Below are 23,915 nucleotides of genomic sequence, written 5' to 3' on the forward strand. Positions count from 1 at the left end.
CCATTTGATTTTGCTCAAATTTGATTACAAGGATTGAAAAAGGGGAGGGGGGTGAAAAAAAAGGAAATAAAAAAAAAAAAAAAAACAGATGGCGTCCTCTTTCAGCTGCCTGAATGGCTTTATCTGTGTGTCTTTTTAAACTGTGGCAATCCACTGCATTTCTGAGGGCTAAAAAAAGAGAACTTGACAAAAATTATTGGTTTGCCATTTCTCATACAACCGCCATGAGGGGCTTGAAGAAAAGGCTTTTCTTTCCCTCTTTTCTCTCTCACTCTCCCACCCTTTTCTTTCTCGCTATCGCCTGCCTGGATCAAAATAATGGAGATTAGGTGTTTCATTAGAAATTATAGCTGGATATGGAGTGGGCTGTCATATTAATAGCAACCTGCCTGTGGCCTTCAGGGTGTGCTATTCATGTTAGACAATGGGGTGAAGGGGGGGTCTGTATGTATCGAGCCCCCGATTCCATCCTGATCAATTCTCCATCACCATTGAGACAGGAGGCTATATATATATATATATATATATATATTTATATATTTACTCAGGCCAGCTTTTTTCTCTCGAAGCTGGCCTGAGTACAGACAAGACCTCCACTGCCCCCAATCTCAACCAAACAGTTTTAAATGAAACTAAACACATATTCTCCCACATACAAAAAAAGGGTGGGGGAGGAGACATGGGCTGTAATTCCGATTCTATGGCCCAATGGGCATTTCAGCACCGCTCTTGTTTTTCAGCTGTGGATAATTACAGGCTTGCTGCAGACACACAAAAACGAGTAGGAAACTAATGGCTGGAGCTCAGCTACATTGTTCTGGCCCTGCATGCTCAGATCTAACCCTGAAAATGAGACCCTGACTACTGGCTGAGACCATCACGTCCAGTGGGCACCGCCAAAACAGTTCTGGACCCTTTCGATAGGTTATTCCCTTTAACAAGGTACAGAACCATAACTGATATCTAGGGCATATCATACATGCACTGACTCACTAAGTCGACATCAATTATATTTCGACGAGTGCCACTCTCCTCAAAAGGCATTGCAGCTTACGAAAAGTGACAGTGGGTCCCTATGTGCCAAGAGTCTTGAAACTCGTGAATGGCTCAGTGTGCCACCTGAGAGGGAACACTAGAGCCAGCGCAGAAGAGAGCAGATGTGGTAAATGTGATGTCTATAATCACAGTCATTTCCATGCTGACTATTGTGCACATTTAGAGTGAATGGATAGTCAGACATAATGGCCCTGGAAAGGATCTGGACGTTACGTTCAATCAGAACAGCCACAGCAATAAAAGTTTTTGCGAATGATTAGAATTTGTATGTTTTAATGTCTGAGAGCTGATATATGTAAGAAGATGTCTGTCTATTTAAGCACTAAACTTTTATTAACCCATCTTTTAAATAAAACTTTTTTGTGCCTTATGAAAACATGTATGTACAAAATAATATTTTTTCACATTTTAATTAGACATAACCCAGTGCGACATACATTTTTTTTAATGCTGTGACTGACATGACATTCTCTCACCTATAAATGGTTAGTCTACTTTATGAGAGTGTTCAATTGCACATTTTATGTAATACAATATGGTGGTGTACTGGGATAAAACGCTGGTTTAAATTCTGGCCAGCAGGAGATTATTGAGCATTTAAACTGGTATGTAAAGAACAGGGAAGGAAAAAGAAACTCTATTACCTCAAAAACTGTGTAATTTCCATCCACATGAATGAAACATGTCATCACCAGATGAACTCATTATGAATATTGTTCATTTTTTGTAAAACAGGATGAACGTTATTATTGAACATGGCCTGTGTACCGCTGTGCTGTAAAGGGGGGTGAATCTGCATTTGATTAATGCTACATTTATGGCCCCCATTTATCAGACAGTCCTATGCTGAACCAGAAGTAATTATTTCCCTTAGAGATAAAAACGGACAGTGTGCAATTTGGAAATAAATAATAAATGAATAAACTAGTGATAGAGCAACCTAAAATATATTTCTCTCCTCTTCCAATAATACCACTTCATCTAAGTATTTGATAAAAGGATTACTGGATTGCCTTATGCAGCACTGGTTAAATCTGGATGTGGATGTGAATTAAATAAGTCTTGTTTCCTTTTTGCCAACCTTGCAGTTTTATATTCCCAAACTAAAATTCAGCATAATGCCAGATTTGTACGCAGAGTGGGGCTGTGAGGAGTGTCCTTCGCTATCGTCTCATCACCCCCGCTGTGCAAACAGGGGGAGCGGTCCTGCTTACCTGTTAGAACCGCCACACTCTAAACCCTTTACATCCCCAAATACAAATTTGGTGCATGTGGCATTATCATTTTGCATTATGACATTTTTGACCGCATTAACACTGTGACAAATTTGTCTGGCAAACTCATGCTGCTAAAATATTTTTCTATCTACACAGAACTTTTTTTACAGCATTTAAAAATATTAAAACTTCATTTTATTATTTACATTAAGCCAATCTTATGTGACTGCTGAATGAAAATTGTAAATAGTGAATAGTATTATTACAGTTTAGTACAGATTAGTGTAGACTATTCATCACTGTAACTATGATTAACTATGAGTTTAATAGGTGCTATAAAATAGAAATCTTCCAAAGCTCAGACGTGCCAGGGAATAATTGAAACATATTATTAAACATATACAGTGTGCATGCAGCACGAGACACTAAATGAAAATGTTCTTGATCATAAACACTGGGAAGTTAGTGAAGGTCAGGGAAAGTTAAACTTAACCAGTCTAAAGCCATGAATAAAATAAACAGCACTCTGCTATACTAAGCAGAGAACCTTTCATTGAGCCACAACTATTAATTTTTAATTCAAAATGGTCACAGAAGTGAACAATCATACCAAAATTTCCTCTTCTTTTAAATGCACAGACATCCATTTGCCTTTTATTCCAGGAAACCTCCTAATGTTCCATTCTAACAGCATGTCCTTCTCAGTTCTCTCAGAAAGCTATTATAAAATAAAATGCATGTGCATCCTCCACAAGCCAGCAATCACACTGCATTATCACACAAGCGCATATAATTTATTGACAAGCCGCACATGTAAATGCATGCAAATGCTTATATAAAGATCCTTCAATACCACCTTAAAAGTGAGAGAGAGTGTCAAAGAGCAAGAGTGAAGAGTGAAAAAAAACCCTCTCTACAGACCCCTCCAAGAAAATCTCCACAGACCCCCGAACAGACAGCCTGCACCCAGTACCCAGTTCATGTCAAATAAACGTCTCCAGTCCCTCAAGTGTTGCATTGTCATGCTTAATTATCTAAGCCCGCACCATAAACAACCTCAAAACTTTTATTGTATTCCTCTATTCATGCAGATCCCAGAAGGTATACCCTTTAGGTATTAAAAAACAAATAATTACCAAAACAAAATACCTTTTTCAGATGCCCAGAGGAAGGCTGTGGACAGAGAGATGATGTGATATATTTCTTCCTCACATTCTTAGGCAGCTTCCCCTCTCTGCGACTGAAAGCGAAATGCTTTGAGACTCTGTGGCATATTTAATTAGAAGCAAGCTGTTTGCACTATCACTGTGAGGATCTACCTCTCCAATCTCTCGTGAGTCAATCTTCCCCATCTCTGATTTTCTTTTATATTTATGCTGGAATATTTAATTGTAGACAAAAGGTTACTCTGGCTGCATTCACCACACAGAGGCAGAATAATCTGCTTTAAAAGGCTTGACATTTCAGGCTTTTCAAAAAGGCTGAAAAAATTATATCCCTGCTTTTGTTAATCAATGAAGTAGAACTCTCGCGAACAAAAGAATTAAATTGCTTGGTTGGTTTAATAAAACCAACAGAAATAGCTGCTTCCTCTGGGCTTTTTGTGTGCAGGCACACCACATGCACCCAGCACTGTAATTCCATGTGATTTAGGGGCAAAACTCTGATTTTTGCACACAGTTGGCTTTTAAATAAAATCCTATTGAGGCTCCCACCAGCCTGCCTGGCTTGTATAGGACAGATTAATCATTAAACCTGACTTCCACTGATGGCTAGAGGTCCACTACCATTCACCATTTTTGTGCTGCCCCCCTTTCTTTTGAAACAACCTTGTAATTATGCAAATGAGAGGGGCAATAATTAGGACCTTCATCAGTGCATTGTGTTGGCGTGGTGTTATATATTCCCAGTGGGTGCAGCCTTGTGCTTCTTTCTGTTTGAAATTTTGCACAACAGATGTCCCCCCAAAAAAAAGTTCCCAACTACTGTCCAAGAGACAATCAGCATCCAGACTGAGGCTTCGGCCTCATGCTGTTTTTCATACTTATGATAACTGCGATAACATTGCTGTTGTATGTGACATGTTTCTCAACGTGCTATGGGTTGTAGTAACCTAGAAGTCATCTAACTAATCCACAATTTTAGTCATTCCCCAAATAAAGGCATGAAAGAAAAACAGCCCATGCAGCTTTGAGGAATGTCAGGCACTCTGGAAATTAGCATCATTTTAATAAATGCAATAAACATAAAACCTTTATAGATGTACCACATGTATCTTGTTTATATAAAATGTAAATGTTGGGTGAGACTTACATTAGGATGGGTTGTGTGTGTATGTTTCTGTGTGTGTGTATATACCCTACTGATCATCTGTGATGTACCCTCAAGTGCTCATCACCTGCTTGGAGGAGTGGAAGAGGATTCCAGTGCCAACCTGTGAAGCTCTAGTAAACTCCATGCCCAAAAGACTTAAAGTAGTGCTGGGAAATATATTGACACCATGCGCATAATTTGGGCAATTTCTCTTAGGGGTGTACTAACTTTTGTTTTCAGCGGTTCAGACATTAATGGATGTGCAAATTGACGCTTAAACAAACTGTATACTGACTACATAGTGTCATATCTTCAGTGTTGTTCCAAGGAAAGATAAAATATTTACAAAAAAAGTGAGGGGTTTACTCACTTTTGTGAGATAAAGTGTTGTTTCACACTCATGCAAATTGGGCTTTGTTGTAGATAGTATAATGGGCCCATATGCTATAATCAGAAAATATGCAACTTATAACTACTAATAATAATGAAAATACAAGATAAGGATGATGAAAGTGAAGTAATTGTCATTGTGAAACGCTGCAGCAACCGGTGACACAACAAAATGCGTTCACCCTTGGTGAGCAGCGGGCAGCCATGACAGGCGCCCGGGGAGCAGTGTGTGGGGACGGTGCTTTGCTCAGTGGCTGCTTGGCGGATCGGAATTCACAACGGCAACCTTCTGATTGCAGGGGCCGCTTCCTTAACTGCTAGGCCACCACTGCCCCGATACACCTGACACAGGTGGAGTTACTGCTTTGAGGTATAAACCACTGATGTGTAAATGGACAGATATTTTACCTGCCCCTTGTTTAAATGATACATGTAGCACCAGATTACATGAACTCTTGTAAGCAATCTCATCATTTACATTTACAGCATTTATCAGATGCCCTTATCCAGAGCAACTTACAATCAGTAGTTACAGGGACAGTCCCCCCCCTAGAGACACGTGGGGTTAAGTGTCTTGCTCAGACACTTGACACAATGGTAGTAAGTGGGATTTCAACCTGGGTCTTCTGGTTCATAGTGTTACCCACTAGGCTACTACCACCTCACACATTATCATTGTGTTGCTAGAAATCAAAAGAATAACATATAATTTAAAAAATGTTAAGGCAGTGTATCGTATCACATGCCCAACTGTGACTCTTCCTTATTTTCTGTGCACGTGAGATGTATTTACGCCATTATCGGCGTTTGTACGGCAGGGTACGACAGTACCGACGACTTTACGGCAACCGCAAGGCACAAAGTTCGAGTCGCTTGAAAACATGAAGCTGGCGGTGACTTTGGTCAGTGCAGGAGAAGCTCGTTAAGTCATGTCACGACTCGCAGGGACCTGAGGAGCTTTAGCTTTGTAAACAACATGGTAATATATTCACACCAGATTTTTAAAAATGTATTTAAAGAGACCTTTCTTTCTCGGGTGGACTTATGCAGCCTGCTCGCTAGCGGCGACACCGACACGTTTCAGATGCTAAACGTTATTGTTATTATTTTCCATCGCGATTTTCTTTTTCTGGATGTGGCGGTCAAAGCCGCTTTATCTTAATAAACCCGTGGTAGCCGTTTTAATGCCGACATAAAAGACTAGGGACTGTCATGCGTGGCCTGAAATGTCCAAAAGTGACCTGGAAAACTGTGGAAACTCGGTGTTCCTGGAGTCCTTATCCATTTTCATAATCCATAAGAACGAATGATTGCTATAATTACATAGTTCACATCTGACCCTTTGTAAGTGCAGTGATTGGTTTTAGTTAGATGAAGCACACCCATTGTAAGATTGTAAGAATATTTTCTTCTTCATTTTTTCCAGGCCAGCACCTTGGTGGCTGTGGGACTCACGTTGGCTGCTGCAGGATTTGCAGGTCGGCATGAAAATATGAGGACGCACACACAACACTTAAACCACCACCCTGTGTTGCAAAAACGATATTTCTGCATCTTCTATATGTTCAGGTCGCTATGCCATGCAAGCTGCAAAACACATGGAGCCGCAAGTGAAGCAAGCTCTTCAGAGCTTGCCAAAAGCTGTAAGTTGAGTCAACTATGAGCATAGATAAATAGTTTTAGTTAGATATCTGTTGGTTCTAGGAACGCTTTTTTTTTTCTGCATGTAGATCTATGTTTCAGTCAGGGTGGAGGATCCTGTGTGATTTGAACCATTGCTGCATTATTTTTATACATAATCTTCCCTGGGAGAGGAAGGGTGGGATTTATATTCTAGTGCATTTTCGAGCAGGGAACCATCTTGAATCTTGATGCTCAGAAGAGTGTTATGAAGCAGGTCAGTTAGGGAAAAACATTCTGACTATGGAGAAGGCCTTGGCAGCTTATTTTTGGGCATTAGTGTCTCATGCCACAGGTAAAAAAGAAAACGGTGATTTCAATGGGGGGAGGGTGTGTCCTTGGATGTGTTCTTTTGGTCCCTGGCTGACTGCAAGGTTGGTGGTGGTTATTCACAAACCGTAGGTCTCAGTGGGCTACAGATGACACACCCCACACTTTGACTTTTTGCACACAAGCAGAAACTCTTGTTAAATTTATTGAGGGGAAAAAGGGAGCCTTGAGGATAGGATAGAGAATGAGGGCAGAGTGAGATTATTGCATAGGTGACAGAGCAGTAGTTAGTTAGCGGTGTCATCCCTTTTGGTTGTGCTGCGTTGGCATTGGAGCATGTGCTTTGTGATTGTTTTGGGGTGAACTCTTGACATGTAATAAGTCCAATGCTTTAAAATGAATGTAAAATATATATGTTTCATCCATTTTAATTGGAATTGAATCAACTGAATTGTCATGATTATAAATTTGATGTGCTTTGACATCCTTGTTGCCCCTTGCTTTTATGTACTGTTTACTCCTTTGGCAATAAATGTCATGATTAATAGACAAATTTCAAAAATGTTATTTAATTTCTTGGTTACAGGCTTTTGGAAGCGGGTACTACAGAGGGGGGTTTGATACAAAAATGACCAAGAGGGAAGCCTCCCTTGTGTTAGGAATAAGGTAAGATTGACTGCATATCATCTTTCCATCATGTCTCTAATTTCATGTGGGATTCAATGTCCTTCTGACTTTCATTAGTCCCACAGCAAACAAGGCAAAGATCAGAGAGGCACATAGAAAACTTATGATTTTAAATCACCCTGACAGAGGTAATGTATGCTATGGTGTTTATTACAATAAAGATCATCTGAACTTTTGTCAGAATACGTTTAACTCATCAGTAGATCTGTAACCATGAATTTTGTTTTTAAGTAACTGGAAATGTCACAATTTATTTTGGCAGGTGGATCACCATACCTTGCTGCAAAAATCAATGAGGCAAAAGATTTACTGGAAGGTCAAGGCAAGAAATAGATCTCCTTTATGTTCCCCCAGAATGGTTAGTTGATGGCCCGAAGCATTAATGCACAACACATACACAAAAACAATCAATGACACTGAGTGGAAGATCAAATTTTATTTAAGAACTACTTGCATACAAAACATATTGCACATCCAACAAACAGAATTATCATTTAAAAAAAAGACTAACGAACGTAGTTTACATAAAATCTGGAAATTGATCTTTCAGTAGTCCAAATTGACAGTTGCGTGCAAATATGTTCAGCCAGTTTAGTGTTAAAAGAAGATAACTGCTTGTGTTTTAAATACTGTACATTTTTTTTAAAAATAAATAAACCAAACCAAGGCTCTTTTGCTTTAAACAGTCACTGTTGTCAGCTACAGCCTTCTTGTCCATGGACATAGAACAAAATTCAAAACTTTCAGGTATCTCAGCTTTCCTTTTAAGCATTTAAAATGAACAACATTAACAGACCAGTTTCCAGACTAACAATTTTTCTAAAGGGAAAGAATTATAATTCAGTGCAAAACTTTTTTCTTCCCCAGACTGCATTTCCTAGTTTTTCCACATATGAAGAAGTGGTTGCATATTAAAATGTAACAAAAAAGCAGCTAACTCTCCAACTGATTTTATGATATCTAGACTCCCCATGATCATTTTAGACAAAAAGGTTTCTAAAGCCAGCCAACGTTACCAGATCTGCTCTCCAAAGGCACAACATCTGATCATGTATTTTATGACATACTTCGGTGTGACTCAAGTTTGTCCCCTCCCCACCATTCCCCGTATTTCTAGGCCCAAACATGCCATTTAATCAGCACCATCCTACCCCCCTTGTTTTGTTCCGTGGTGAAGGAACTGAAAAGTGCAGTTGAGAAATCTGGAAGTCCATATGTCTATCTTTGGCAAGCTTGTACAAGCACTATTGTTAAAATGTAATGGTTTATGCATTTCAAACGGACCCACAAGATTAAGAGATCCCATTGACAACAGCCTGTTTGTTGGCTTCACCTTGGTAACTGACTTTAGCGGCCCTCTCAGTGGAAGTCTGTGGTGTTTTGTTGGAGTCCTCCCCTTTGTTGCTGGAGCCATTGCTCATGGCCGCTGAAGGGCTATGCTCTGAAATGGAGTCCACTTGGCCCTGCGGGGATGCCAGTTCAGAGTAAATAACAGCACAGTCATCTGCACCATGCAGAGAAATACTGCTAGTTGTTTTACTCAGTGTTTTTAAAAGTAATTCAGTTTCCTAGAGGTCTTCTGGATTATTTTCCATTGCTAAAATACACCCTATATCATGAAAAACGTTCATGGTTTAAAAATCATTAAAAAATGCATGCAACATGCAGTGCAATTGGGCATGAAGAACAGCGCCACATTGGGAAGTAGCCTTGTTCATATTATTATCAAGTGTGTTTGTACTGCCCTCTCATCTCCATCTCAGTGGTGTTGAAGCTAAATCGCCTTTAACTTACCAAGTCCTTCTTCTTTTTCAGGTCTCTGGGGTTCCTTTGTCTGCTCTGCGATTCAGCTCTTGATATGTAATCTGCCACTGTAACTGCAATAATACAAAAAAAAAAAAACATCATGATATGGGTATCTTCATTTCAAACAAACTGAGGCTCACATTTGTTCCTGCAAAACAGAAATCAAGCAATCTACTCAACAAAGGGCATTATAAATGGCATTATAAATTTTTATGAATATTTTATTATTATTATTAATCATGACTAGATCAGACTACAACTCCCTTTTATATATTATTTTTAAAAAGTTGTTTTAGGCCGTATTTTACCATTCTCTCAGTAAGTTACTGATCATGCAAGTGATGCAGTCACAAAAGCATACCAAACAAAATGAAAGCATGTGATTAGAGGTTTTTTTGCAGACATAAAGACTTATGTATATCATCACCTTATGCATGAATTTGATCCTACAATGGCACCTTTCAAGAAACCTGACGTTAAAACTAAATTTGTTATAAACACAAGCTCATGAGTTAACATTAACTTTCTTCAAGCAGATGAATGCATGAGTGCTTCAAATTCATTCAAAATTAGGAAATGCTGAAAAAGATGAGGGGAAAAAACACTAATTCAAATAAGTACAAGCTTAATCTGTTAAAACACATTTTGGCAAACATGTACATGACTGAATAGCTGCAGTCACATGGCAGCACTCTCCACAATGGATTAAAACCACTTGTCATGAAGTGCCCTTGGCCAACCAATTTTCTAGCTTTTAACACACACGGGTTCAGGTGTGGTGAAACAAGGAACAAGCAGTTCAAATTGTGTAAGTGATTAACAATTTTCCAACACAATCCATTTGAGAAGCTATAATTTAAGTAATGTACTGTTATCAAACATGCGAAGCGCCTAACTAATAACCGCAAACCAATAACATGATACTCAGTCAGTCCTTTGATGAGGTTGTCAGTTCAAATCTCATCATGCTACCTGTTAATTCTTAACCAACGGAAACATGTTAAGAACCACATGCTGTCTTCCTGTTACCTGGCTGCCGCTCTTCTGGAGGACGCAAACGGCGGCGGCGGCTACGGTTACGCCGCTGGGACTTAGCTTCTGACTCATCTACAAAAAGGCAGAATATCTCAACTACCGGGAGGAGAAGGTGGACGGTGTTTTTTTTTTTTTTTTTTTTTTTTTCCTTAACCTGATGTGTTCTGATGTCAAACCTGAACCGGCTAGTAAAGATTCGACAGAACTTTGGGCACAGAGACACTCCCTTTGGGACATCTCTTACCCAAGCCGTTCTCACTGAGAGAGGTATTGTCTGACTCGCTCATGACGTCAATGACCGTAGTATCCTCATCTGTACGCCTGCGACGAGAGCGTCTGCGACGATTGGTGTTCACATGGGAGTCACTGGCATCGGTGTCTGCTGTTTGGTCTGTCTCTGTGTTGTCCAGCAGGCTGTATGGATTCCCATCTGGGTCCCTCAGCACTGCAAGGAAACACACCAAGAAACTGATGAACATTACTTTTTATCATTATTGCAACTTCTTATGAACAAAGTATCCATTTATTTTTAAGAATGAGACCATTGAAGGTTACCAGAGTTCAGAGCTCCTCTCCCTCCCCCACGGCCCCTACCCCCAGGCCCCCCTCGTCCTCTGCCAGGCCCGGGTCTCCTGCGACTGTCCCTCTGTTGCCTGGGTCCCCGCTCTTGTTCCTCACCAGCCAGGGACCAGTCACTCAACTCATCCTTCCGCTCTGTGTCCGTCTCTGAGGTATTGGACTGCTCAGAGTGTGTGCCTGTTTCCAGGGCAATGGATAACATCAAATGTTTAAAATATAAATACTACAGAAGAACGTTTGTAACATAAAACAATAGATTAGAATCAGACTGTCAGATGCGTACCAGTTCGGCTGTGATTAGCCGAGGAGGTGTTAGTACCATATCCAGAGGTATAACCAAGACCTCTTCGGCCACGGCCCCTGCCAGTATAGGACCGGCTGTTGTGGAGGGAGGTGCTGGACACACTGTCATCAGTGGCATAACCTTTGTCTTTGTCTCCAGGACGGCTGGATGAGGGCCTGAAACCCATCCCGATCTGCCGCAGCTGCTCATCAATATGCAGTCTCTCCATCCTAAGCTGCTCCAGCTCCTAAAGCGCACAGAGAAAAGTATGAGCAATGTTCAAAAGGTCTAATTGCTCAAAGCCGAAGTGTGTGTGACATAACATTGCCTACGTTGAGATAGGAAATGTGGTATTCCAGCAGGACCTGTACATTTGCAATGTTCTCTTTTGTCCCAACAAATGTAAATGGCACCATTCCCTAGAAGAGATTTAGGAACGATATGATTACAGTAGATGCGGCAAATTTTATCCAACACAGCAAAAATAAAAACAGGCCCTGACCTCTTTTCGAGGGTGTTTGTTGTCGTTGTCCCCTTCAATCCGCACCCTCACCACTCCTGATTTATCAACAATCTCCTGAATGACTTTTCCATTCTTCCCAATCACTTTGCCTATAACAACAGACATTAACAATTGTAATGGATCCTCCACACGTGTAAACAATCAAGCACTTGATTAATGGTGGCCTACCAACAAGGTTCCTGGGAATCTGAACAGAATCCTCCAAGAACTCCAGGAGATTTCTTGCTTTCTGGACAGCTTCTGCACTCTAGTCAGACAATGAAATATGATTGACACCAATTAAAATATTTGATATTTTATTGATACATTTTATGCCAAGAATTTTGCATACCTCTCCATAAACTCTGAATACGCCACTGTGCTCATCCAGTTCAACAGCTGTGACTCCAGGGACTTTTCTGGCCTGCTGAATATTGCTACCATGGCTTCCAATAGCCAGACCCATCAGGTCCTCTCTGACCGTGAATTCCTCTTGGAACGCTGAAGCCAGCTGCTTTGTACTCTGGAAGTGTTATTACTTCAGAATTACACTTCAAATACACGGCAATGTAAAAGTTTTACTAAAAAACAAACGCCTAGGCAACTGGTGCTCAGTTCAGAAAGTCCCACCATCCTGCCAATGCGTGTTACGCCATGCATAATTACAGTGGTTATGGTTCACTTGATCCAAATTAAGCAAGAGTTGGTCTGAAAAGCGTCCTGGCAGAGGCCAAACCAATAACATGGCTGAGAACCATGATGTAAGAACAAACCAAGACCAACCTCCAGATGTTTTGTTGCCTCCTCGTTCCTAGACATTAGCATGATTTTGGTGCGAATGCTTCTGAGGTGCATGTCACTGAGTAGACTCACTCGCTTGACTGTGGCTTCATTCATTGACTGGAAGATATAACAAATAAATAAATCAGAAGTACAATATTTAGAAAAAATATTTAAATATAGTATCTCACAAAAGTGAGTACACCTTACATTTTTGTAATTATTTTATTATACCTTTCCTTGGGACAACACTGAAGATTTGACAAAGTAGTTAGTGTACATCTTGTATGACAGTGTAAATTTGCTTTCCCCTCAAAACTAAACACACAGGCATTAAATGTTCACTAGAGCTTCATAGGGCTTGGCACTGGAATCTTCTTCCACTTCTTCATGAGTACATCACAGAGCTGGTGGATGTTAGAGACCTTGCACTAGTGTTGTTTTTGTCAACAAAATTATTGACAGAATATCTCGTAATGCTGGTTATGTGACAATGATTATACTGAAGAAATATAATGTAATATTTTAGACAAATTAAGAATACACTAAGTGCTGTTTGCAAAATAAAAACTATACTAAAATTATTATTTTCATTGGCAAAAACAAGACCAGACATTATTTCCTTTCGTTTAATCATGTTATTATTATGCAGTAGTTCTTTTTCCTGTGTCTCTAATTCAGTTGCACAGGAAATTTCATTTCCTCAATTCCTGATCGTGCATTATTTAGATTTCAGAATGCGTGTGGTGGGTCATAGATATATGGTGGTGAGTTATCAGATTGATGGGAAAAAAAGAGGAAGCAACCTTTGTTTCATTTTCTTTAAATGAAGTTTAAAAAAAAAAAAAAAAAAAAAACAGAATGTGTGGTTGAAAAACAGGGAGAAATTCGGCCACTGGAATGGATGTAGAGTATCCTTGAGTCTCATAAGGTAACAACAATATAACAATAAGATAAGCTATTTTAATTGTAAAATTTGACAAAGAAATAATTATTTTGTACTAGGTATTTGTACTACACTGACTGGGTCAAAAAGAATTGCATCACTAAAAATGAAAACAAGACCAACATGCTCAGACTTTCAATCCACTGAAAAACGAGTATGGATGTGACTAAAACTAATAAAAACTAAAATTACTTATTAACACAAAGACTAGACCAAAACTAAAATCAAGACAGGCCACCAAAAACATCTATACCCTGCTCTCCCCTCCACCTTACATTTGAGGTTGCCTCACAGATGATCAATAGTGAAAGTGAATAGGGTTTCGGTCTGGAGACAGGCTTGGCCAGTCCAGCACCCTTACCTTCAGATTTTTTTAGCAAGTCATCTTCGAGTTGTGTTTAGGGCCATTATCATGTTGGAATACTGCCCTGTGCATGTTTACATTTACATTTATCGGACACCCTTTTCTAGAGCGACTTACAATCAGTGGTTACAGGGACAGTAAGCCTGGAGCAGCTCAGGGTTAAGTGTCTTGCTCAGGGACACATTGGTAGTAAGTGGGGTTTGAACTTTCTGGCAAGTGTTTTACCTACTAGACTGCTACCACCATGTTCAGCCCTCATGCAGCCCTTAACCATTGGTGGTGACTGTAGGCAAGACATATGTGTCTGTTCTCCTCACCTGGTTGCCACCAAACACACTTGACACCATCTGAACCAACTAAGTTAGAATCATCAGACCACAGGCCATGGTTCCAGAAAGGTTCCAGAAATCCATGCAGACCAATTTGATGCATTGTATGGCATAGGGAGCTCTGACAGGCTGACCTCCCACCCCTTCAACCTCTGCAGCACTCATACATTTATTTTCAAAGGACAACCTCTGGATATGATGCTTAGCATGTACTCTCAACTACTTCAAGCCTGTTCTGAGTGGAACCTCTCTTGTTAAACTGCTGTATAAACATGGCCACCATGCTGCAGCTCAGTTTCAGGAATTTTCCTTATAGCCTTGGCCATCTTTAAGTACAACAATAATTTTTTTCAAATCTTCAGTGTACTCACATTTGTTGCCAGCGACATTAATGGCTGTGTATTTAATTATTTTCAGGGAACTGTAAATTTTCATAAGCTATACACTACTTTTCATGGTCTCAAAGTATAATATCTTCAGTGTTGTCCAAAGGAAACATAAAATATTAAAAATGTAAGGGGTGTACTCACCTTTGTTAAATACTGTATGTAAATCAATAAAATTGAAATATATATAAAACTTTTACCAGAATGACCAACTGAGTTGTTTCTGGACTGTAAACTATCCGACTGGCTCCAACTGCTTTTTTGAATTCCTTGTGTGCATTTTCACTTTCGCACCTATAAAATAAACGTGTCTCGCGTTAGTATGAATAAAGACTGAGTACAGCTAATGACAATTGAAGACATATTACTTATGTCTCAAGTAAGAAGTATTCACGTACGCTGCTTTTAAATCATCGGGAACATTAACTGTACACTTGAAGAAAGTGTCCTTTGTCACAGCTTTGTTCAGGTTGACAGGACGAAGACGTTCAAAAGTTACAATTTCATTGTACGTGGCATCACAAGCAGCATACTCAATCACGTAGAACTGGAAAGTAAAAAAAGCATACACTCTTAGAAAAAAAAAAAAACTACAAAAGTAAAGCAGAACAAGACAATATCCAATACTCACATCTCCTTTCATCATTCGTACTTTAGCTAGCCACCATCCACAAGGCTCCTGCTCATTTGCTCTGGAGTAGATCTATTAAGAAAAAAAGATTATATGTTTATAAATAACCTGATTTACATACATATATACATACATACATACATACAACCTTCCCCCATAGGCCCACTTATTTTCATTGCCAGAAATGTGTAAGAAAGTATTCGGTAATGAGGCATAGTAAAAACCATGTTTAGTAGCAAGCAAGACCTACACACAACTGAAATGACCAATAAAAAAAATTTGCAATAAAAACAAGCGATTTATGCAACAAAATGGCAAAAAGACTCTTTACATGTGTTACATATTTGTCGCTACAAAACTAAAGTTGCTTTGTAAAATGTAAAGGGATAATATTTTATTTTATAACTAAGACATACTTGGTCATAAAAAAAAGCAAACTGTATGCATATTATGAAATACATAATGGCAGGATGTGTCAGTCTATAGATTTGAGATTAGTAAAAAAAGAAAAGAAAAAGGAGGATCAGGTCGAACAGAATACAGATAAAACAAGAGTTATAAGTTATTTGAAATAAAATTGAAGTCATTCTTTTATTGCATCCTTATGTGACTATGGCATGTGTGTGCATGTGATGATTTGCAAAGCATGTGGTGCAGCCCTCTGTCAAAACCCGAATTGTCACAATCCAGGCTTGCTTCACACATCAAACGAAAACGTAGAACGCAAAGCATTATGTGAGCCGCTTACCTCCACTTCTTCACCTTCACCAATGTCCTTCTTTCCATTGGAGGCAGGTGGCAACCGAACATCACTGAAAGGAACTTGTCTCTCAGGTTGCCAACTTTTTAAAGGGAAAAGAAAAATGGTGGTAAGAGCAAAAATATGTTTACAGCATTCCCCAGTGCGGGTCACATTCAATCATAATGACACTTACTTGTTTTCAAAGGAGACGGTGACTGAGTCATCGTGAACATCTCTAACAAAGCCCTGGAAGAAATAATACGAATTTCTTAGTTTCGGAGAGTCCAAAGTGAAAGCCGTTCTTGTGGGTCAGCGCCTTGATATTGCATAACCATAACGAGAGTTTTTAATCATCAGAATCATTGTGGAAATGTATGCGCGCACACTACGTTTTAACTAAGCAATATGCTTATGTTCCAACGTAACATTTTGCCTTGGGCTTCAAAATTATGCAACCATCATTTGCATCGGCTCATTTCAGCAACGAGCGTCACAGCCATGGTCCTCGGCGTCTTACGGGCCGCGGCTCGAAAATAGACCCCGGTCTAAAATATCAGCTCGACTAGGTGACAGTTTCAGACTGGAAGTGAACAGCTGACAGGCGGCTAGATACGGCCAGGCCAGGGGAGCATTCGTGAAATAGCTGCAGGATGATAGGATGACAGCAGAATAGCTTTCAACAGATGAAGTTCGGGAAAGGGGGCGCGCGTGGACAGCCCCCTGCGATACTGGGCTCGACTCGTTTTAATACAGGCCCTTCTTTTATTAAAACAGAGTTCCTGATCAATTATCCAAGCGGCTCACATCCAGTGAACGCAATGGCCCGGAGCCGAGTTCCCCGCTCCAAACACCATGAACTGCCACGTTCAACTGCAGTGTTCTAAACTGCAAACCTGACATCTGGAGCGTCCACCCCTCATAAAGACCAAAAAAAAAAAAAAAAGAAATCTCCAAAACACCTGCATTTCCAGCCCGGGGGGGTCAATCACATACTTTTCCCCAAGAGCAGTGTGACACTAGAAACCCAGCTACATTCACAGTGGGAAACGAGACCAAAAATGGTTCCACACCAAACACCTTCAGAGACGCCTGCGTTTGCCAGCAATTGGTGCCGTGATGCCTTTCAAACTACGCACACGTCCGGATTAGCTGTAGCGCTTCGTCCGAACGTCCGAAGTTGGTTTGGAAGACCCATGCCTCCTGCCCGACGTTAGCTCGCGGTTTCCTTTCAACGTGACCGGACCCGTCGACGGTCGTCCGGTCACAGGCGACGGATGGTGCTGAAAGGGACACCGCGTATACCCGCGACCGAGCGCGGCTCGTTCCGCACGAACGGCTCACGGGTCGCCGGTGGGAAGGAGCTCGAGTTGCCCAAAAGTCGCTTCAGAAGAAGCCAGCGGCGCTCCTGCCTGGCGAAATGCTACAGTCGGCCAGCTAATCTGGACCGAGGCGTTAGCCGGTTAGCCAGAGTTGCTAACTACGGAAACAACCGCGGCTCGGCTCGCCTCGCTGTAGCCGACGCCGCCGAGCCACTCTCGGCACCTCGGTCGACTTAACTCGAGCCTCCGCGGTTCGTTCGGTGCAGAAAGGGGCGCCGAACGGCGCCATTTACCTTGTAATAGGCTCCGTTGGAGCCTCGGACCTCTACCGTCAGATCCTCCATATTGGACGCGCAAAGCGCTGTGGGTGGAGGTTCTAGAAGCGTACTAGGTTTCCCAGCAAGGGGCAGCGGCGAGGGACTAGACCCAGCGGCGCAAGGACGCGCTCCGCCTGGACGCGAATAAACTCGGGAACTCTTTCAGCAAAAAGAGACGCTAGTTCGGCAGCCATTAGCCGCGCTTCTTCTTCTTTTTATTTTTAACGGATACGTGACGTATTTGAGGCGGCCGGGGACATGTAGCTGTTCCTGTTTCGGGGGACACTTTTGTCAGGGACACTGCGACCAGCGGCGACTGGTGAGAATGAAAGGGTCCCGCATTTGCCCAGCGTGCTCGGTCGCTTTTTTTGGTTCGAGATTTGGAAGGGGGACCACCACATTCCTCGCCGAGTAGAAATCGAAACCGAGCCGAACTATTATGCATAAACGAAACTTAAACTCACTGGTTGCGTTTTTGAAGGTCTGGTACAAGCTAATCACGTGAAAATGGGATTCAATATTCATTTCGTTTTCATTGCTGAGTTGGTGAGACGATGAGGGGGAAGATCAATATTGTGCTTTTTTTTTTATTGAAATGATATGATTGGTTTCTAAACTAAACCACAGGTAATGAGTTGTTTTAAGTCCAGTGTCTGTCTGCATGTCCAGGGTGAAATCCTGAGGGAACTGTCATGAGTAGAAGAACGTGGTAGCCTCTGTAGCCCACTCCACCTCGACTGCCACCTTGTCCGGTACATAGGAGACCTTTGCACCTGCAGAAGATTCTTCTACTTACTTGTACTTTCAGGCAGACTCAGGCAGAAGTCAAGGTCAGATGGAGTGCAGAGAACGTCATTATCAGCAAATATAATGCCTCCAGATCCCAATCTGCCCATCCTTCCATCTTTGGTACGTTGACATCTTGTCCATGAAAAATCAAAAACGAGTGGTGATAACGCACAGTTCATCCCCAGCACTGAACAGATCTGCCCATCTCTCAATTCAACTGTGTGCATAAAGAGAAGATGGAGAGGGACATGGCTGTATGGTGAATGTCCCCTTTTCCATTGCCAGGAAGAACCTTGCGTTCTTGAAGCTTGTGAATCTGTGGTTGAACTGGACAGCAGAGGACACTTAACGCTTAAGAATGGTGTGACCTACGCGAAGTCATCATTGTCCAGTTTCTTTAGCGCCACTATTTGGAACTCATCCACTTTTGCTGGTGTACAAAGAGACATGAACTGGCACCCCAGTGCTTCCACTTCAGTCATCCTTTCTTTGAGTCATCTGTTTGTCTTGTATAAAATATGTATAAAGGTCACTTTTATTACGTCATGGCTTAATACATGCTGTGAATGAGACATGTGCTTCCATATGGCCCAATATGCCCACCTATTAATCACCAATTTAAACGTAAGTCACGTCAAGTGCTTCACACTTTGCAGTTGGAACATGTAGCTAAAACATGAGAGAGATGTTGAGTATTTTTCCCATTGCTGGGTACTACGACCCTTATAAATGATCATTGCATGGGAGCTAGATAGCAGGAACATTTGGGTTTATGCTTGCACAAATATGTAAATTTCCTTCTATATAGTTGCTGTTTATTAATTGTAATAATTGGTGCATTAAACTAGCTCTGATGTCATCCACAAACACAGCCTAGGTGGCAAGCACTTGTACAGACAATCAGAGGTACTGTTCAACAGGGTAAGCAATCTAAAAAACATGAACAGAAGTTCTGTTTTTGGAGAGGAGTGTTGTCCTAATATCCTGGGACTTCCTGGTTGCATGATTTTTATGATGCACCAAATGTTTTCACTGCCTTTTTTAACCTCAGTCATGTTACTGACCCTGGCCCAGACCGAGTCATGCTACTGACATGTTGTCAGTTCATCCAGATGTTTCCACTTTGTAATATTTTAATGTTTTCACTATTTAACTCTGAATTAAATAGTAGTTAATGATATTTGGAAACCATTGCTTTTTTTATTTACATTTATGTATTTTTTGTTAATGTAAAGTTTGCATAAATAGCGGTCAGTCAGAAAAGCTGTCAGTCAAAAAGCAAGTGGCGACCCATTCTCATGCTAATGTCTGAACTGATGAGGCTTTCACATGTGCACTGATGCCACCATGTTGTACAATCAATTTATCCATGTTTTACGACAGCAGTATCAGTATGATCTTCTGGCATTTCTCAGTATGATCTGCCATCATTAATAAAGGAGGTGCAATGCAGGGAGGTGCTGTGCAATTTCTCTGCAACTACCATTGCTTTTCTCAAACATATGCTGAATAAAATGTCTACAAAAATGACTTTACTTGACTAATAAATAAAAAAAAATCCATGCAACTATGCAGTGTTCTAGCAGTTTAATACTTAAAAATACACTCATAATAATAATAATTATTGACACTAAATAAGAAACTATTTTTTTCATATGCTGGAAAAAGTGACAGGATATTCAGTGACTTATGCCACATAGACATAGCAACTGTGATACGTTTAATGTTGTGACCAATAATGGTAGTGCTTATTGAAGCACTAATTCTAATTTACATATTGTAACCGTTCCACAATATTTTGAAAAATTCTACAGTGACATCTTGTGGTTGATACATGAAGCCAACATGCATTTTCATTAGTTCACAATAGACTGCTTTAAAAATAATAAGAAATTATTTTACTCAAAATATTACAGCTGGGCCAACATTGTGATTACTGAGATTCAAACCTAAATAACCTGTTACAGATCCCTCCATACGAGGTAGAAAACATGCCATATGTTTGCCATAATCACATATAAAATCAAATGATTAATCAACCATTGTCATGACAAGAGCCTTAGACCAGTTGTTCCCAAACGTTTTTCCCTGAAGCCCCCTCTGCCTGAGTCCAAGACGTGAATTGATTGTCACATGTGATACACACGGTGTACACAATAAAATTTGTCCTCTGCGTTTAACTCATCACCCTGAGTGAGCAGTGGGCAGCCATGACAGGCGCCCGGGGAGCAGTGTGTGGGGACGGTGCTTTGCTCAGTGGCACCTCAGTGGCACCTTGGCGGATCGGGATTCGAACCAGCAACCTTCTGATTATAGGGCCGCTTCCTTAACCACTAGGCCACCACTGCCCCAATATAACCCCTGTTCCTTCCCCCATACATGCATTCAAAGAATAGTGATAAATTACAATTTTTTATTTGCAAAAAATAAACAGCAGTTGTAGGTTTTTGTCCTTCTTATTATTTGGATTATCCTATTGGGTGTAATATTGGGATTATACAAATGTAATGTTTAAAAATATTTCTGGTAAAATTGTACAGACCCCCTGCAAACCACTGGCTTAGACAAAAATTTTATCATTTATCGTTTATTATTAAACTGATGTGTCATGTACACCAATGTCTACCAAATACAGCAAACCTTGCCAAACTATGACAAATGTCATCACATCAAGAGAAAAATGTGTCTCCTTTGCAGTGACTTGAGTACATCTGCACATGGCAGCCTTCTCCTAGAAGGAATGAAATAAATAACAACAGAAATGGGCCGGTGAAAATGTTTTACCAAGCTCAGGAGCCATTACCATATAAGCATTTGTGGCCTGGCTGATAGTCCAGCCTCACTTTCAGACTTAAACCAGTTTACGAATTCCATTATGCAAAGCCCGAACACTAGTGGTTAGTGATGAATGATTATGAAATACATAATCTCCCATGGTACCATCATTCCAATGTGACAGGGAAATTTCATTCAACTTATCCAATTTCTCCCTTATTTAAGTAAAAAAAATGACTGGCCTGGTAATCAGATATACAGCGTGGCTGTTTCCAGAGTTAAGCCAACTTTCATTAGGCTTTCATCTTAGGAAATGTGCGCACCAAGGCTAGGCCTCCATAGTTTTCGCATCAGCCCAGCACTTATCAAGCCCGGTTAAACACTTTCTGAGGTATTTCTGGTCATGGAATGGTTATTTAAAATAGCAATTTAGTGATTCATTGGACAATTTGCTACAGTTGTCCTGCAAAGCAGAGCTTTTTTTCAACAGTTCAAGTCAATGTACTAACATGTTCTACATCCCGTATAACACATCAGCAATAATAACAACAACATGTTTAATAATTTAATGCAATTGTAATCCAGTAATGTATTACTAATGTCTAATTACTAATTGCAAACAACATATCTTACACCGTATATTTAGCAAGTCATCCAAATAATTCAAATGGGTTGATGGAATGGTCTGTTCATTTCTCACCTTGAAACGTTGCTCTCAGAATTAAGAGAAGAAAAATTTTGGTTGCCGCAAATGATTTTAATGTGTGCCAGAAGTTGAGATGAGGTAGAGAGCAGGAGCCAAAAAATCTAACCCCCCCCACCCAGACACACACGCACACCCATGCATGTCCAATTTCTCTCCAATCTGGGATGCATTTGTAGGTGTAATTGAAAATTAGCTGAACATCTTTTTTTTTTTTTTGGGGGGGGGTGGTAATTTATCACGGGCCATTGTTCCTCCGTGACACTTTAGCCCTGGTTCTAACGAGCTCGCCAGAGCTGGGGGTTGAGCCGTGGAGAGCAATTCTGCTGTACTGATGCATTTTTGCTGCTTTGTTGCTAATTGTGGTCCCCTTTCTATTGAACTGCGAGTCGAGTAAAAGAGCTTGTTGGCTCGATGCTGTGCTGCTGCCTGGGCCACTCTGGCTATTATCAAAGATACTCTTGATCTTTTCAAAAGCAGGAAATAGATTTTTTTACCCCTTCAACAGGAAAAAAAGTAATTTGCAATGTGTCCATTAGTTCTTCATTAAAGCAAGATTAAATTGCACTGTAAATCACATCTGCCTTTCGATGATTAAAGGGTGGCATTTTAGAGGCTAAAACTAATTACTATTCAAAATGAAAGAGAGGGGAAAAAAACAGGCATGTTTTTACATTAGATAGTGTGGCTTGTAATTAGATTCAAGCTAATTCCACTATTCAGCCTCCTTTAATGAGATGAGACTGTCCTCACCTTTTTCCCCTTTTTCCTGTGGGCTGTGCTAACAGCTCCAAATGTATAATTTTGATAATACTCAGAGTTTATTTTAATGAAATTTTTTTTCCAAGTTACCTGCCACAAGTGACAATCCCGTCTAGTGCGGAATTATTCCACAAAGGGAAAGGGGAGAAAAGTGGTTCTGGGGTGAATAGAGGTTACAATAATTCATGGCAGACAAAATGTGCCTACTGGTTCCCTGTGTGTTTCCTTCTTTTATGGCAGAACTTGTGCAGATTACTCCCTGAAAGGCGAAAGATGGCTGATCCACTATTTCACATTCCATACCATTCTTGCAGCCTGTTGGCCCGGAGAGGAATTAGACAAGTCATTGATCATTTCTCACATCAGAATTTATAGCTCTTTTACTGATGCCCAGCCTGACGTCCCTAAACCTGTTCAAAATCCAACATATTTTAATCACAGTTATTGCTGCACAAAAGGTCCCTTGTTTGGCTGTGAATGCAGTTTTAGCCTATTAATAGTTTTTGATTCAATTTGTGAATATGATTTATAGTGTATGATTAGATTTTGCTTTTCACTGAGTGATTATTGAGCCAAGAACATAGCAATCAGGCACCAAAACCCTTGGTTTAACCACAAACTTTGTTTGGCAGTTGCCATCAAATACTGAACAGCCCAGATTTAAAGTTCCCCACTGATTGCATTGTGAAAAAAATGTTAACTTTCCAGAATTTCTGGCAAAGTGCATTTTCAAGCAAGAACAGACCTCCTCTACTTGCAGAAAAATGTGCAGCAACATTAATTTTGACTAGAATCATTCAGTTTCTGCTGAACCATGAATTTGTGCTACATACCACCGTCGTTCCAGAAATTCAAACCTCATAGCGTTTCAGCCAAAGCTTATACTAAGCTTGTTAGTATTTTTGATGTGCGTGATATGACCGCAGCATTACCATAAATCAGCAGAATTAACTATGATCTTCAACTGCACATTTCAAACTGGGCCACAGAAGTTTGCAATATGCTGTGGACCGAAATATTATGATAACACACCGTAATAAATGTTCATAATCTACTTATGGCCCAGGCTCAAATAGCTCCTGTATTAATGCATCTCACATTTCACAGTGGGGATATTGTGAAATGTGTATGTAAAAAAAATATATATATATTTTGGTGGCTGATTTTGAAACACCTTTTATCATTACCAGTTCCACCGGCAAGCTCTATTAATCTTTATTAAAAACATAAATATGAAGATACATTATGCCTATC

General features: G+C 40.4%; 2 protein-coding genes and 1 long non-coding RNA gene across 4 annotated transcripts; 2 read left to right on the forward strand and 1 right to left on the reverse strand.

The window, feature by feature from the left end:
• Positions 1–5,814: 5,814 nt before the first annotated feature.
• On the forward strand, positions 5,815–8,302 carry dnajc19 (DnaJ (Hsp40) homolog, subfamily C, member 19). The gene is made up of 6 exons (XM_029000396.1): positions 5,815–5,955; positions 6,403–6,454; positions 6,546–6,619; positions 7,513–7,592; positions 7,671–7,741; positions 7,876–8,302. Exons 1-6 carry the CDS (start codon positions 5,953–5,955, stop codon positions 7,944–7,946), a joined length of 351 nt encoding a protein of 116 aa, XP_028856229.1. The 5' UTR covers positions 5,815–5,952; the 3' UTR covers positions 7,947–8,302.
• Positions 8,031–17,885, reverse strand: fxr1 (FMR1 autosomal homolog 1). Of its 2 annotated transcripts, XM_029000394.1 has the most exons (17): positions 17,609–17,885; positions 16,190–16,242; positions 16,003–16,096; positions 15,255–15,326; positions 15,022–15,170; positions 14,824–14,917; positions 12,602–12,718; positions 12,171–12,341; positions 12,008–12,086; positions 11,819–11,928; positions 11,649–11,735; positions 11,317–11,563; positions 11,010–11,210; positions 10,699–10,899; positions 10,449–10,526; positions 9,408–9,490; positions 8,031–9,076 (listed from the first exon to the last, which is right to left on the reverse strand). In XM_029000394.1, the coding sequence occupies exons 1-17, from the start codon at positions 17,657–17,659 to the stop codon at positions 8,906–8,908; spliced, it is 2,058 nt and encodes a 685-aa protein (XP_028856227.1). In that variant the 5' UTR covers positions 17,660–17,885; the 3' UTR covers positions 8,031–8,905. The 2 variants fall into 2 exon arrangements, with proteins under 2 accessions (XP_028856227.1, XP_028856228.1); XM_029000395.1 differs by lacking the exon at positions 10,449–10,526.
• LOC114801904 (uncharacterized) lies at positions 17,398–19,951 on the forward strand. Its single transcript, XR_003751643.1, has 2 exons — positions 17,398–17,951; positions 18,302–19,951. It is a non-coding gene; the product is annotated as an uncharacterized LOC114801904 (long non-coding RNA).
• The last annotated feature ends 3,964 nt before the right edge of the window (positions 19,952–23,915 follow it).

Source organism: Denticeps clupeoides, chromosome 13 (assembly GCF_900700375.1).
Source record: "Denticeps clupeoides chromosome 13, fDenClu1.1, whole genome shotgun sequence".
Classification (NCBI taxonomy): Eukaryota; Metazoa; Chordata; class Actinopteri; order Clupeiformes; family Denticipitidae; genus Denticeps; species Denticeps clupeoides.